General features: G+C 43.6%; 1 protein-coding gene across 1 annotated transcript in view; it reads right to left on the bottom strand.

The window, feature by feature from the left end:
- atp2b2 (ATPase plasma membrane Ca2+ transporting 2) overlaps positions 1–12,279 on the bottom strand; it is a gene marked incomplete in the record, with an annotated part of 168,049 nt that overhangs the window by 77,553 nt on the left and 78,217 nt on the right. Inside the window, 3 exon segments of the mRNA XM_029692808.1 lie at positions 3,323–3,565; positions 4,538–4,752; positions 6,222–6,303. Coding sequence (XP_029548668.1) covers positions 3,323–3,565; positions 4,538–4,752; positions 6,222–6,303 — 540 coding nt within the window.

The raw sequence follows: 12,279 nt of genomic DNA, 5'->3' as shown, positions 1-12,279 counted from the left end.
TATATACATTGTGAGCAAATGAGGTGAGATAAGGGAGGTAAAGGTAAAAAATAGGCCATGGTGGCAAAGTAAATACAATATAGCAAGTAAAACACTGGAATGGTAGATTTGACAGTAGATGAATGTGCAAAGTAGAAATACTGGGGTGCAAAGGAGCAAAATAAATAAATACATACAGTAGAGGAAGAGGTAGACATGCAGGTAGTAATAAAAACAGGTGTTTCTAGAGATGCCAGGAAGAGGATTACTCCCTCAGACACAGACAGAGCTCTGGGAGTCAGGAGAGCCAATCTAACGGCCACGTCCAGTTTACTTGGACCAATCAGATAGCAGCACAGTCCTACCTGGACAAACAAGCTGTCTAAAACCAGCTGGATGTGCTGGGGCTTTGGAATCAAACAAGCTTCAATACAAACAGCTCGATACACACACACACACACACACACACACACACACACACACACACACACACCTAATCAAACATACACACACACCTCATCAAATAGGCCTCAACACACACACACACACCTAATCAAACACACACACACATACACACACTCCTCATCAAACAGGCCTCAACACACACACACACCTCATCAAACAGGCCTCAACACACACACACACACCTAATCAAACATGCCCCAATACACACACACACACACACACACACACACACACACACACACACACACACACAGACACACACAGACACACACACACACATACTAAAATACCCACTGCAACACTGCAACATGGCATTTTCCAATCAACACAAGTTCTCAGCCGGTAGATTTAGGACACGTCCCATGTTGGGGATAGTTAAGGTGCATCATGGACCTTATAGATTACTCTATTCTGAGCCCGGATGCTCTGGGGTCCGTTCTCATTAAGATATACAGAACCAGTCAAAAGTTTGGACACATCTACTTATTCAAGGGTTTTTATTTATATATATATATATATATATATATTATTATTATTTTACTATTTTCTACATTGTAAAACATAGTTTTGATGTCTTCACTATTATTCTACAATGTAGACAATAGTACAAATAAAGAAAAACCCTGGAATGAGTAGGTGTGTCCAAACTTTTGACTGGTACTGTACATACATTGATGAATGTACAGCTCTTAATTTGCACTACGTTAAAGGGATGCTGATTTGGAATTAGCTATGTGGAATTAGCTATGTGGAATTAGCTATGTGGAATTAGCTATGTGGAATTAGCTGTGTGGGATTAGCTATGTGGAATTAGCTATGTGGAATTAGCTATGTGGGATTAGCTATGTGGAATTAGCTATGTGGAATTAGCTATGTGGAATTAGCTATGTGGGATTAGCTATGTGGGATTAGCTATGTGGAATTAGCTATGTGGAATTAGCTATGTGGAATTAGCTATGTGGAATTAGCTGTGTGGTTTTGGTGTTCCAGTGTTGTTGCCCTGCGGTAGTTAAACAAGGTTTCTTTACAGGATTATATTATAGCTCCAGTCCAGCTGTGACCAGACTCTACAGTAGACGATATTATAAAGAGTCTGCCTGGTGGTACACTACTACACTACTGCACACTACTGCACACTACTAGACTTCTACTACACTACTGCACACTACTGCACTACTGCACACTACTGCACTTCTACTGCACACTACTGCACTACTGCACACTACTGCACTTCTACTGCACGCTTCTAGACTTCTACTACACTACTACACTTCTACTGCACACTACTACACTTCTACTGCACACTACTGCACACTACTGCACACTACTGCACACTACTACACTTCTACTACACTTCTACTGCACTACTGCACACTACTACACTTCTACTGCACACTACTGCACACTACTACACTTCTACTGTACACTACTGCACACTACTGCACACTACTGCACACTACTACACTTCTACTACACTTCTACTGCACTACTGCACACTACTACACTTCTACTGCACACTACTGCACACTACTACACTTCTACTGCACACTACTGCACACTACTGCACACTACTGCACTTCAACTGCACTACTGCACACTACTACACTACTGCACACTACTACACTACTGCACACTACTACACTTCTACTGCACACTACTGCACTTCTACTGCACTACTGCACACTACTACACTACTGCACACTACTACACTACTACTACACTACTACACTACTGCACACTACTGCACTTCTACTGCACACTACTGCACACTACTACACTACTGCACACTACTACACACTACTACACTACTGCACACTACTACACTACTACTACACTACTGCACACTACTACACTACTGCACACTACTGCACTTCTACTGCACACTACTGCACACTACTACACTACTGCACACTACTACACACTACTACACTACTGCACACTACTACACTACTACTACACTACTGCACACTACTACACTACTGCACACTACTACACTTCTACTGCACACTACTGCACACTACTGCACTACTGCACACTACTGCACTTCTACTGCACACTACTGCACACTACTACACTACTGCACACTACTACACACTACTACACTACTGCACACTACTACACTACTACTACACTACTGCACACTACTACACTACTGCACACTACTACACTTCTACTACACTACTGCACACTACTACACACTACTACACTACTACACTACTGCACTTCTACTACACTACTGCACTTCTACTGCACACTACTAGACTTCTACTGCACACTACTGCACTTCTACTACACTACTGCACTTCTACTGCACACTACTGCACTTCTACTGCACACTACTGCACTTCTACTGCACACTACTGCACTTCTACTGCACACTACTGCACTTCTACTGCACACTACTGCACTTCTACTGCACACTACTGCACTTCTACTGCACACTACTGCACTTCTACTGCAAAACACACTTCTAGGTGTTTCAGGAGGTTCAGTGGGTTTCAGGTGTTTTAGGGGGTCCATTTTTTTCAGGTGTATCTTGTATCTTACCAGTATCATGTTGGTGTAATATCTCAGTATGTAGTTGGTGTAATATCTCAGTATTTTACCAGTATCCTGTTAGCAGAGTATATATAGTGTGATAGGTTCTTACCAGTATCTTGTTGGTGTAATATCTCAGTATGTAGTTGGTGTAATATCTCAGTATGTTGTTGGTGTAATATCTCAGTATCTCAGTATGTAGTTGGTGTAATATCTCAGTATGTTGTTGGTGTAATATCTCAGTATGTTGTTGGTGTAATATCGCAGTATCTCAGTATGCTGTTGGTGTAATATCTCAGTATCCTGTTAGCAGAGTATATATAGTGTGATAGGTTCTTACCAGTATCTTGGTGGTGTATGCGCTGTTGAGGGAGATGGCGTTGACAAGGATATCCAGAGACTTAACAGACAGAAGTCCAGGGTCTGGTATCTCCTTGTAGTGGACGTCCCCCACGTAGCACGCCACGGCCGTCATGCGGTTGGTGGTCAGCGTGCCAGTCTTGTCGGAGCAGATGGTCGTAGCGTTACCCATCGTCTCACATGCATCCAGGTGGCGGACAAGGTTATTATCTTTCATCATTTTCTGAGGATGAAATATCAACCGTGTTGTTGGAGGCTTTAGCCTTGTTTCAATTCAATATATATATACATATATATATTTTATTATCATCCCATCAGAGGCAATTAAGGAAGGCACAGACAGCAGTAGAAATATAGTTTGCCGCGATATGTGTGCAACATGAAGCGCTATCATCTGCCAGAAGTAATTAGTCACAGAGATTGTACAGGTAGAAGTTTTTGTTAAATAGTTTTTAGTGCTGGAACACGTTAGATAATAGTTTTTAATGCTGCAACACATTAGATAATAGTTTTTAGTGCTGCAACACGTTAGATAATAGTTTTTAATGCTGCAACACATTAGATAATAGTTTTTAGTGCTGCAACACGTTAGATAATAGTTTTTAATGCTGCAACACATTAGATAATAGTTTTTAGTGCTGCAACACATTAGATAATAGTTTTTAATGCTGCAACACATTAGATAATAGTTTTTAATGCTGCAACACATTAGATAATAGTTTTTAATGCTGCAACACGTTAGATAATAGTTTTTAATGCTGCAACACATTAGATAATAGTTTTTAATGCTGCAACACATTAAATACTCGTTTTAATTGCTGCAACACATTAGATAATAGTTTTTAGTGCTGCAACGCATCATATAACCGTTTTTAAAAATATATATACTTTGACACAGTAGTAGTGGAAGTTTGCCCCAAAAATATATATTTTATTTTGTATATAATGAGAGAAAGCCTGATTTTTTTTCTCTACCTTGACAGAGTAGGAGATGGTGCCGAGCAGCGCGTGTGTGCGTGTGTGTGTGTGAGTGTGAGTGTGAGTGTGAGTGTGAGTGAGTGTGTGTGTGTGTGTGTGTGTGTGTGAGTGTGAGTGAGTGTGTGTGTGTGTGTGTGTGTGTGTGTGTGTGTGTGTGTGTGTGTGTGTGTGTGGTGTGTGTGTGCGTGCGTGCGTGTGTGCGTGTGTGTGTGTATACCTTGACAGAGTAGGCCAGGGAGATGGTGACGGCCAGGGGTAGCCCCTCAGGTACAGCCACCACCAGCACGGTGACACCGATGATGAAGAACTTGACAAAGTACTGGACATAGATGGGGGTGCATTCCGTCAGCCACGGCCTCTTCTGCAGGACAAAGTTGTCCACAGCAAAGTACAGCACCAGGATGATCACTGTGATGGCTGACATCACCAGACCTGGACAAGGAAATGGCTGCTTTTAACTTTACTTGTAAACAGATGAAAGTGCAAGATGCCGGGCTTGTTTTGACTCATATGAGAGCAAATATTTATTTAAACTTTTATCTTTAGAAATCAACAGCACAGCAGCAACTACTTGTGAATAACAGATTTATTTCTGTGATTTGATTTCTTGCATTCCACATCCACTCCTACTTTTCCTTCTGTGATATAATCTCCCTATTCCGTATCAGAACGTCAGCGTGATCTGATAACCTCCCTATTCCGTATCAGAACGTCAGCGTGATCTGATAACCTCCCTATTCCGTCTCAGAACGTCAGCGTGATCTGATAACCTCCCTATTCCGTCTCAGAACGTCAGCGTGATCTGATAATCTCCCTATTCCGTCTCAGAACGTCAGCGTGATCTGATAACCTCCCTATTCCGTCTCAGAACGTCAGCGTGATCTGATAACATCCCTATTCCGTCTCAGAACGTCAGCGTGATCTGATAACCTCCCTATTCCGTCTCAGAACGTCAGTGTGATCTGAATTATATCAGGCACATAGAGATAAGGATCATATATACAGTGCGTTCGGAAAGTATTGACATTTTAGCACATGTATTAAAAATAAAAAAAAGAACCCTTTACTCAGTACTTTGGCAGCGATTACAGCCGTGAGTCTTCTTGACGCTACAAGCTTGGCACACCTGTATTTGGGGAGTTTCTCCCATTCTTCATTACAGATCCTCTTAAACTCTGTCAGGTTGGATGGGGAGCGTCGCTGCACAGATATTTTCAGGTCTCTCCAGAGATGTTCGATCGGGTTCAAGTCCAGGCTCTGGCTGGGCCACTCAAGGACATTCAGAGACTTGTCCCGAAGTCACTCCTGCATTGGCTTGGCTGTGTACTTAGGGTCGTTGTCCTGTTGGAAAGTGAACCTTCACCCCAGTCTGAGGTCCTGAGCAGGTTTTCATCAAGGATCTCTATGTACTTTGCTCCGTTCATCTTTCCCTCGATCCTGACTAGTCTCCCAGTCTCTTCTGCTGAAAAACATCCCCACAGCATGATGCTGCCACCACCATGCTTCACCGTAGAGATGGTGCCAGGTTTCCTCCAGATGTGACACTTGGCATTCAGGCCAAAGAGTTCAATCTTGGTTTCATCAGACCAGAGAATCTTGTTTCTCATTGTATGAGAGTCCTATAGGTGCCTTTTGGAAAACTCCAAGCAGGCTGTCATGTGCCTTTTTCTAAGGAGTGCCTTCCATCGGGCCACTCTACCTTGAATGCCAGATTGGTGGAGTGCTGCAGAGATGGTTATCCTTCTGGAAGGTTCTCCCATCTCCACAGAGGAACTCTGGTGCTCTGTCAGAGTGACCATCGGGTCCTTGGTCACCTCCCTGACCAAGACACTATCGATTGATTTGACGTAATTTATCTTTATAGAAATATAGAATTTATCATATCGATTGATCTGCCGTACCTGCTTTGCCGATCTGAACAGCCAGCTTGGTCAGTTTCCCCTGGAGGACAGACTTCTCCTTCTTGGAGACATTTGCTTTCTTCTTCTCCTCCGTCTCTCCTCCCTCGGCGCTCTTCAGAGGCTGCATCTCCATGGCAGCCGCTCCGTCCTGTTTCTTCACTGAAACAACCACAGGAACACAGACAGCGATTACTATGGGATGTCCCTGTGGTCTGTTCTATATAGCAAGGACCCCAACTTAGGTCGAGTCCTGTGGCCTATGCTGTAGGAAAGACCCCAATTTAGGTCGAGTACATCCATTGAAGTAAGACACGTTATGGAAATCAGTGACGCTCTAAGCACTGCCCAAAAGAGACAGTGTTTTTTTTACGTATATTCTGTCTCGTCGATACATTGATATTTTCAAATCAGCCTTTTACCTCTCACCACAACTGTCTGAAGAAGTGATCATTCTAGTTAACTTAACTAGTCAGGGGGAAAAAAACATGTGTAGGTCAACATTTTAAAGTTTCACATTTCAAATAACATCAAAACAGCAATAGAGTTTTTGAAAGAGAATCGTTGTTAAAAGGTTCAGGGAATGTCATCCTTTTTGATCCGGTGTAAGACAAGAACAAAATGCTGTTCTCAGCAGGTTAAGAAACATTGTTGTCCAAGATTAAAAAGATACCGCTCACAACAGTCAATCAATATTCTTCCCTAAAGTAATTTAATGTATGTGTTCTTTGTTTTTAACTAATCATTTGAATCTTCACATTTGTATCTGCGTGTAGAAAACATTCAGTATAATAACTGAAGAACGATTTGCCCTTGGTTACATCATCACGGTACAATGTAAAGCACCTTGAGCCCTAACAGAGAAAGCCCTGTACAGAGACAGCCCTGGGCAGAGAAATCCCTGTACAGAGAAAGCCCTGTACAGAGACAGCCCTGGGCAGAGAAATCCCTGTACAGAGAGAGCCCTGTATAGAGAGAGCCCTGTACAGAGAGAGCCCTAACAGAGAGTAGAGAGCCCTAACAGAGAGAGCCCTGTACAGAGAGAGCCCTGTATAGAGACAGCCCTGTACAGAGAGTGCCCTGTACAGAGAAAGCCCTGTACAGAGAAATCCCTGTACAGAGAGAGCCCTGTATAGAGAGAGCCCTGTACAGAGAGAGCCCTGTACAGAGACAGCCCTGGACAGAGAGAGCCCTGTACAGAGAAAGCCCTGTACAGAGAGAGCCCTAACAGAGAAATCCCTGTACAGAGAGAGCCCTGTACAGAGAGAGCCCTGTACAGAGAGAGCCCTGTACAGAGAAATCCCTGTACAGAGAGAGCCCTGTACAGAGAGAGCCCTGTACAGAGAGAGCCCTGTACAGAGAGAGCCCTAACAGAGAAATCCCTGTACAGAGAGAGCCCTGTACAGAGAGAGCCCTAACAGAGAAATCCCTGTACAGAGAGAGCCCTGTACAGAGAGAGCCCTGTACAGAGAGAGCCCTAACAGAGAAATCCCTGTACAGAGAGAGCCCCGGACAGAGAGAGCCCTGTACAGAGACAGCCCTGTACAGAGAGAGCCCTGTATAGAGAAAGCCCTGTACAGAGAGAGCTGTGTACAGAGAAAGCCCTGTACAGAGAAAGCCCTGTAGGAATGCAAACTATTATAAACGTAACTTCTAAGTACATTAATTTTCTGCTAGCCAGCAGGAAAACCGTCAAGATGAACATTATTTTTGCAAAGAATAGTGTGAGTGGAACAACCTCCGGGCAGACTGACCTCTAAAAGAGAGAGAGAGAGAGAGAGACAGAGAGAGAGAGAGAAAGACAGAACAAGAGAGAGCACGAGAGAGAGAGAGAGAGACAGAGAGAGAGAGAGAGAGACAGAACAGAGAACAAGAGAGAGCACGAGAGAGAGAGAGAGAGAGACAGAGAGAGAGAGAGAAAGACAGAACAAGAGAGAGCACGAGAGAGAGAGCGAGAGAGAGAGACAGAGAGAGAGAGAGAGAGAGAGAGAGAGAGAGAGAGAGAGAGAGAGAGAGAGAGAGAAAGACAGAACAAGAGAGAGCACGAGAGAGAGAGAGAGAGAGAGAGAGAGAGAGAACGAGAGAGAGAGAGAAAGACAGAGCAAGAGAGAGAGACAGAGAGAAAGAGAGAGAGAGAGAGAGAGAGAGAGAGAGAGAGAGAGAGAGAGAGAGAGAAAGACAGAGCAAGAGAGAGAGAGAGAGAGAGGAGAGAGAGAGACAGAGAGAGAGAGAGAGAGGAGAGAGAGAAAGACAGAGCAAGAGAGAGAGACAGAGAGAGAGAGAGAGAGAGAGAGAGAGAGAGAGAGAGAGAGGAGAGAGAGAGAGAGAGAGAGAGAGAGAGGAAAGTCAGAGCAAGAGAGAGAGACAGAGAGAGAGAGGAGAGACAGAGAGAGAGAGAGAGAGAGAGAGAGAGAGAGAGAGGAGAGAGAAAGACAGAGCAAGAGAGAGAGACAGAGAGAGAGAGAGACAGAGAGAGAGAGAGACAGAGAGCGAGACTTTAAGACATGCTCATATAGAGCTGAGACATCCACAACACTGCAGACACAAGACATCAGGCTGAATGGATGTTTACTCAACATCAGAAGTGTGTTAGAGACTTAACGTTAAGGGAACGTTAAGGGAACGTTAAGGGAACGTTAGAGGATCGTTAGAGCTGGGGTTGCAAAATGATGATAACTTTCCCCAAATTCCTAGGTTTTCCAGGAAATGAATATTCCCGGAATCAGAAATCCGGAAAATTTCCAACCAGGATTTCTGGAAAAGCTGGGATTTTTTTTGAGGGGGGGGAAAATTACTGGAAATTTGCATCCCTAGTTAGAGCACAAACCAAACTAGGGGGGGAGGGGGGGGGGGGATGGAAAGTTGAAAATAGGTTACCTTTAGTCTGGTTGTTTTCCATATTTCCATCCTGTATTTTACCTACGATGGAGACATACAAGACACAGAACAATAAGAACCGACAATAAAACAAATGCACAATCATCGCCAGGACATTACAGTGAAATAAAAAATAAAAAAAAGGAAGACAGAAAAAAAAAAAATGAATATTTATTTAAACATTGTCACGACAGTAAACATACATAACAGAAAAGCTGCTTCTTAATGAGGTGAAGCTCTACTGCAGTGGGATGCTAATTTAGATGTCAGCTAATTTCTAATTTCTGGTTACAAGCTAACGAAATGTTGTGTTTTCGCCTGGGCTTGCTAGTGACTATTAGAAATAATGTCAATCAAAATAGATAATTGATAATAAAACTAGATTTGTAAATAATGTGACTATGCCAGTTAAATATTGAAATGTCATCTTTTGAAAGGTTTCCTAGCGCTGGTGTTGAGCGATTAACTGACAATTCAGGTTTTTTTTGGGGGGGGGTTTATTAAACAACTAATTGAGCGACGACATAGGTTCAATTACTTGAATTCCATTTATTTATTTATTGTTTTTTAATAAATCAAGTCAACAACTATGTGGGATGCTGGTCTGTCGTTTTCATTAAGCAAATATTCAACCTGGTTAAGCGAGGAAACGTGGTAATTAACTACACTGATAATAATCCACTGTACCATAGTTTTCCCTCGGCTCAGACGGATCAGAGAGGAAGAGGCGAAGCGAAAGGTGTCACTCTCGCCCCCAAAAAAATCTGTCCAAAACAACCCCAATGCATTTCCATGGGCTTATTTTGGACCTTAACTTGTCGCCTGCCTTTCCGCCTTTGGGACAACGACTCATTGTTGGGACGGAGACATGAGCATCTCGTCATTATATATAGATCTATGAACTGATAGACTTTTACACCTACTACGTTAGGTTACATACACACAGACCAGATAGACCGCATGACAGAGGTACCTAGAGCACTAAAAAATTAAATAATAAACAGAATTTAAAACATTTTTCCTAAAAAGAAATCCTATAATTGCAGTTTACATTTTTTTTTTTTTTAACTGTGTAAAACGCAGTAAAACTTTATGTTTTCTGTTTTTGTCTGTAGCTATGTATTGGACGAAAAACAGTCCAGATATCCATTTTCTGGTTAATTCTACGAGCTTCTACAATGATTTGGTTATGATGAAACTATTGTTATTTGGTAAGATGCATTGCTAGACGCGATCACTACAAGACCAACGCTATCTCTGCTGCTCAGTTTCCCCTCGCTATCCGATCGGTTGTGGGGTTGTGTTCGTTTTGAAGAGTGACACACACACTACAGGGAATTCCACACCTCAACAGTACAAGAAAAGCCATTCAGATATTTCATGAGGTATCAAGATACAGAGAATCACAGCGTTAACACACAACATGAGGTAATAGAGCAACACACACACACACACGACCAACACAGAGCATGCAGTGTAACAGTGATATCAGAATGATCATGCAAGGTCAGACTGAGGAAGGAAAATAATTCAAGTGAAGGAATTGAACGCTGGAGAGAAAAATACTACAGGACGACCTCTCACCCAGGGGTCTCAGACTACAGGACGACCTGCCACCCAGGGGTCTCAGACTACAGGACGACCTGCCACCCAGGGACCTGATAGACTACAGGACGACCTGCCACCCAGGGGTCTGATAGACTACAGGACTACCTGCCACCCAGGGACCTGATAGACTACAGGACGACCTGCCACCCAGGGGTCTCAGACTACAGGACTACCTGCCACCCAGGGACCTGATAGACTACAGGACTACCTGCCACCCAGGGGTCTGATAGACTACAGGACTACCTGCCACCCAGGGGTCTGATAGGCTACAGGACTACCTGCCACCCAGGGACCTGATAGACTACAGGACTACCTGCCACCCAGGGGTCTGATAGACTACAGGACTACCTGCCACCCAGGGGTCTGATAGACTACAGGACTACCTGCCACCCAGGGGTCTGATAGACTACAGGACTACCTGCCACCCAGGGGTCTCAGACTACAGGACTACCTGCCACCCAGGGGCCTGATAGGCTACAGGACTACCTGCCACCCAGGGACCTGATAGACTACAGGACTACCTGCCACCCAGGGGTCTGATAGACTACAGGACTACCTGCCACCCAGGGGTCTGATAGGCTACAGGACTACCTGCCACCCAGAGGTCTGATAGACTACAGGACTACCTGCCACCCAGGGGTCTGATAGGCTACAGGACTACCTGCCACCCAGGGGTCTCAGACTACAGGACTACCAGCCACCCAGGGGTCTGATAGACTACAGGACTACCATTCAAATCACTGGATCTTATACACATACACATGTCATTTTTATATCTCATGTGAATTATTTTTTTTTTACAAGGTACACCCTACCAACAAATTTTTGTACCAAAACAATATCTGTCCAAACGTAAACATTGAATACCTTGGTGCATATTACTAAAGGGAAAACAAAGTGAAACTCTTATCAAGTGAGCACATCGTTCCTGCATATCTATAACCATCTGCATCATATTCAGACGGTTTCTTTCTGAGTCAGTGTAATGGACATGTCTATTCAGTTCATTTCAACCACATTATCAGACCCCCCCCCCCCCAGAGGACACAACGAGGCAGCTGAAAAGCACAACTAACCCCATTCCCCTGCCACTGCAGTGCAGAGAGACAGGTCAGGACCATAGTGTGAGAGATAGACAGTCCAGGGGGTGATGAGCAACAACAGACAGTACACAACACAACGGATGCATCCCAAATGGCAGCCTATTCCCTATATAGTGCACTACTAGGTTTCCCTATGGGTCCTGTTCAAAAGTAGTGCACTATATAGAGAATAGGGTGGCATTTAGGATGTATATACAGGGGGGTGAGGGTAGATTAATCTACTTCAGATATCAGTCACAGAAAACTAGTGATCGACTATGTGACCTGAGATCAACCAGTCATCATTTCTGAGGAACATTCAGACCTTCCATGATGATAATGACATGCTAGTCATGATTAGCAACCAGCTAAAACAAAAAACAACCTTCTTCAACACATATATCACCGAGAAACACTTACAGAACGTCAATTTATTAAACCCATGTCGCACATCCTCTCTAACCTCCAAACGCTACCAGATCATCCTCACTATA

Source organism: Salmo trutta, chromosome 16 (genome assembly GCF_901001165.1).
Source record: "Salmo trutta chromosome 16, fSalTru1.1, whole genome shotgun sequence".
In the NCBI taxonomy this organism is placed as follows: Eukaryota; Metazoa; Chordata; class Actinopteri; order Salmoniformes; family Salmonidae; genus Salmo; species Salmo trutta.
This window is presented reverse-complemented; position numbering and strand designations above follow the sequence as displayed.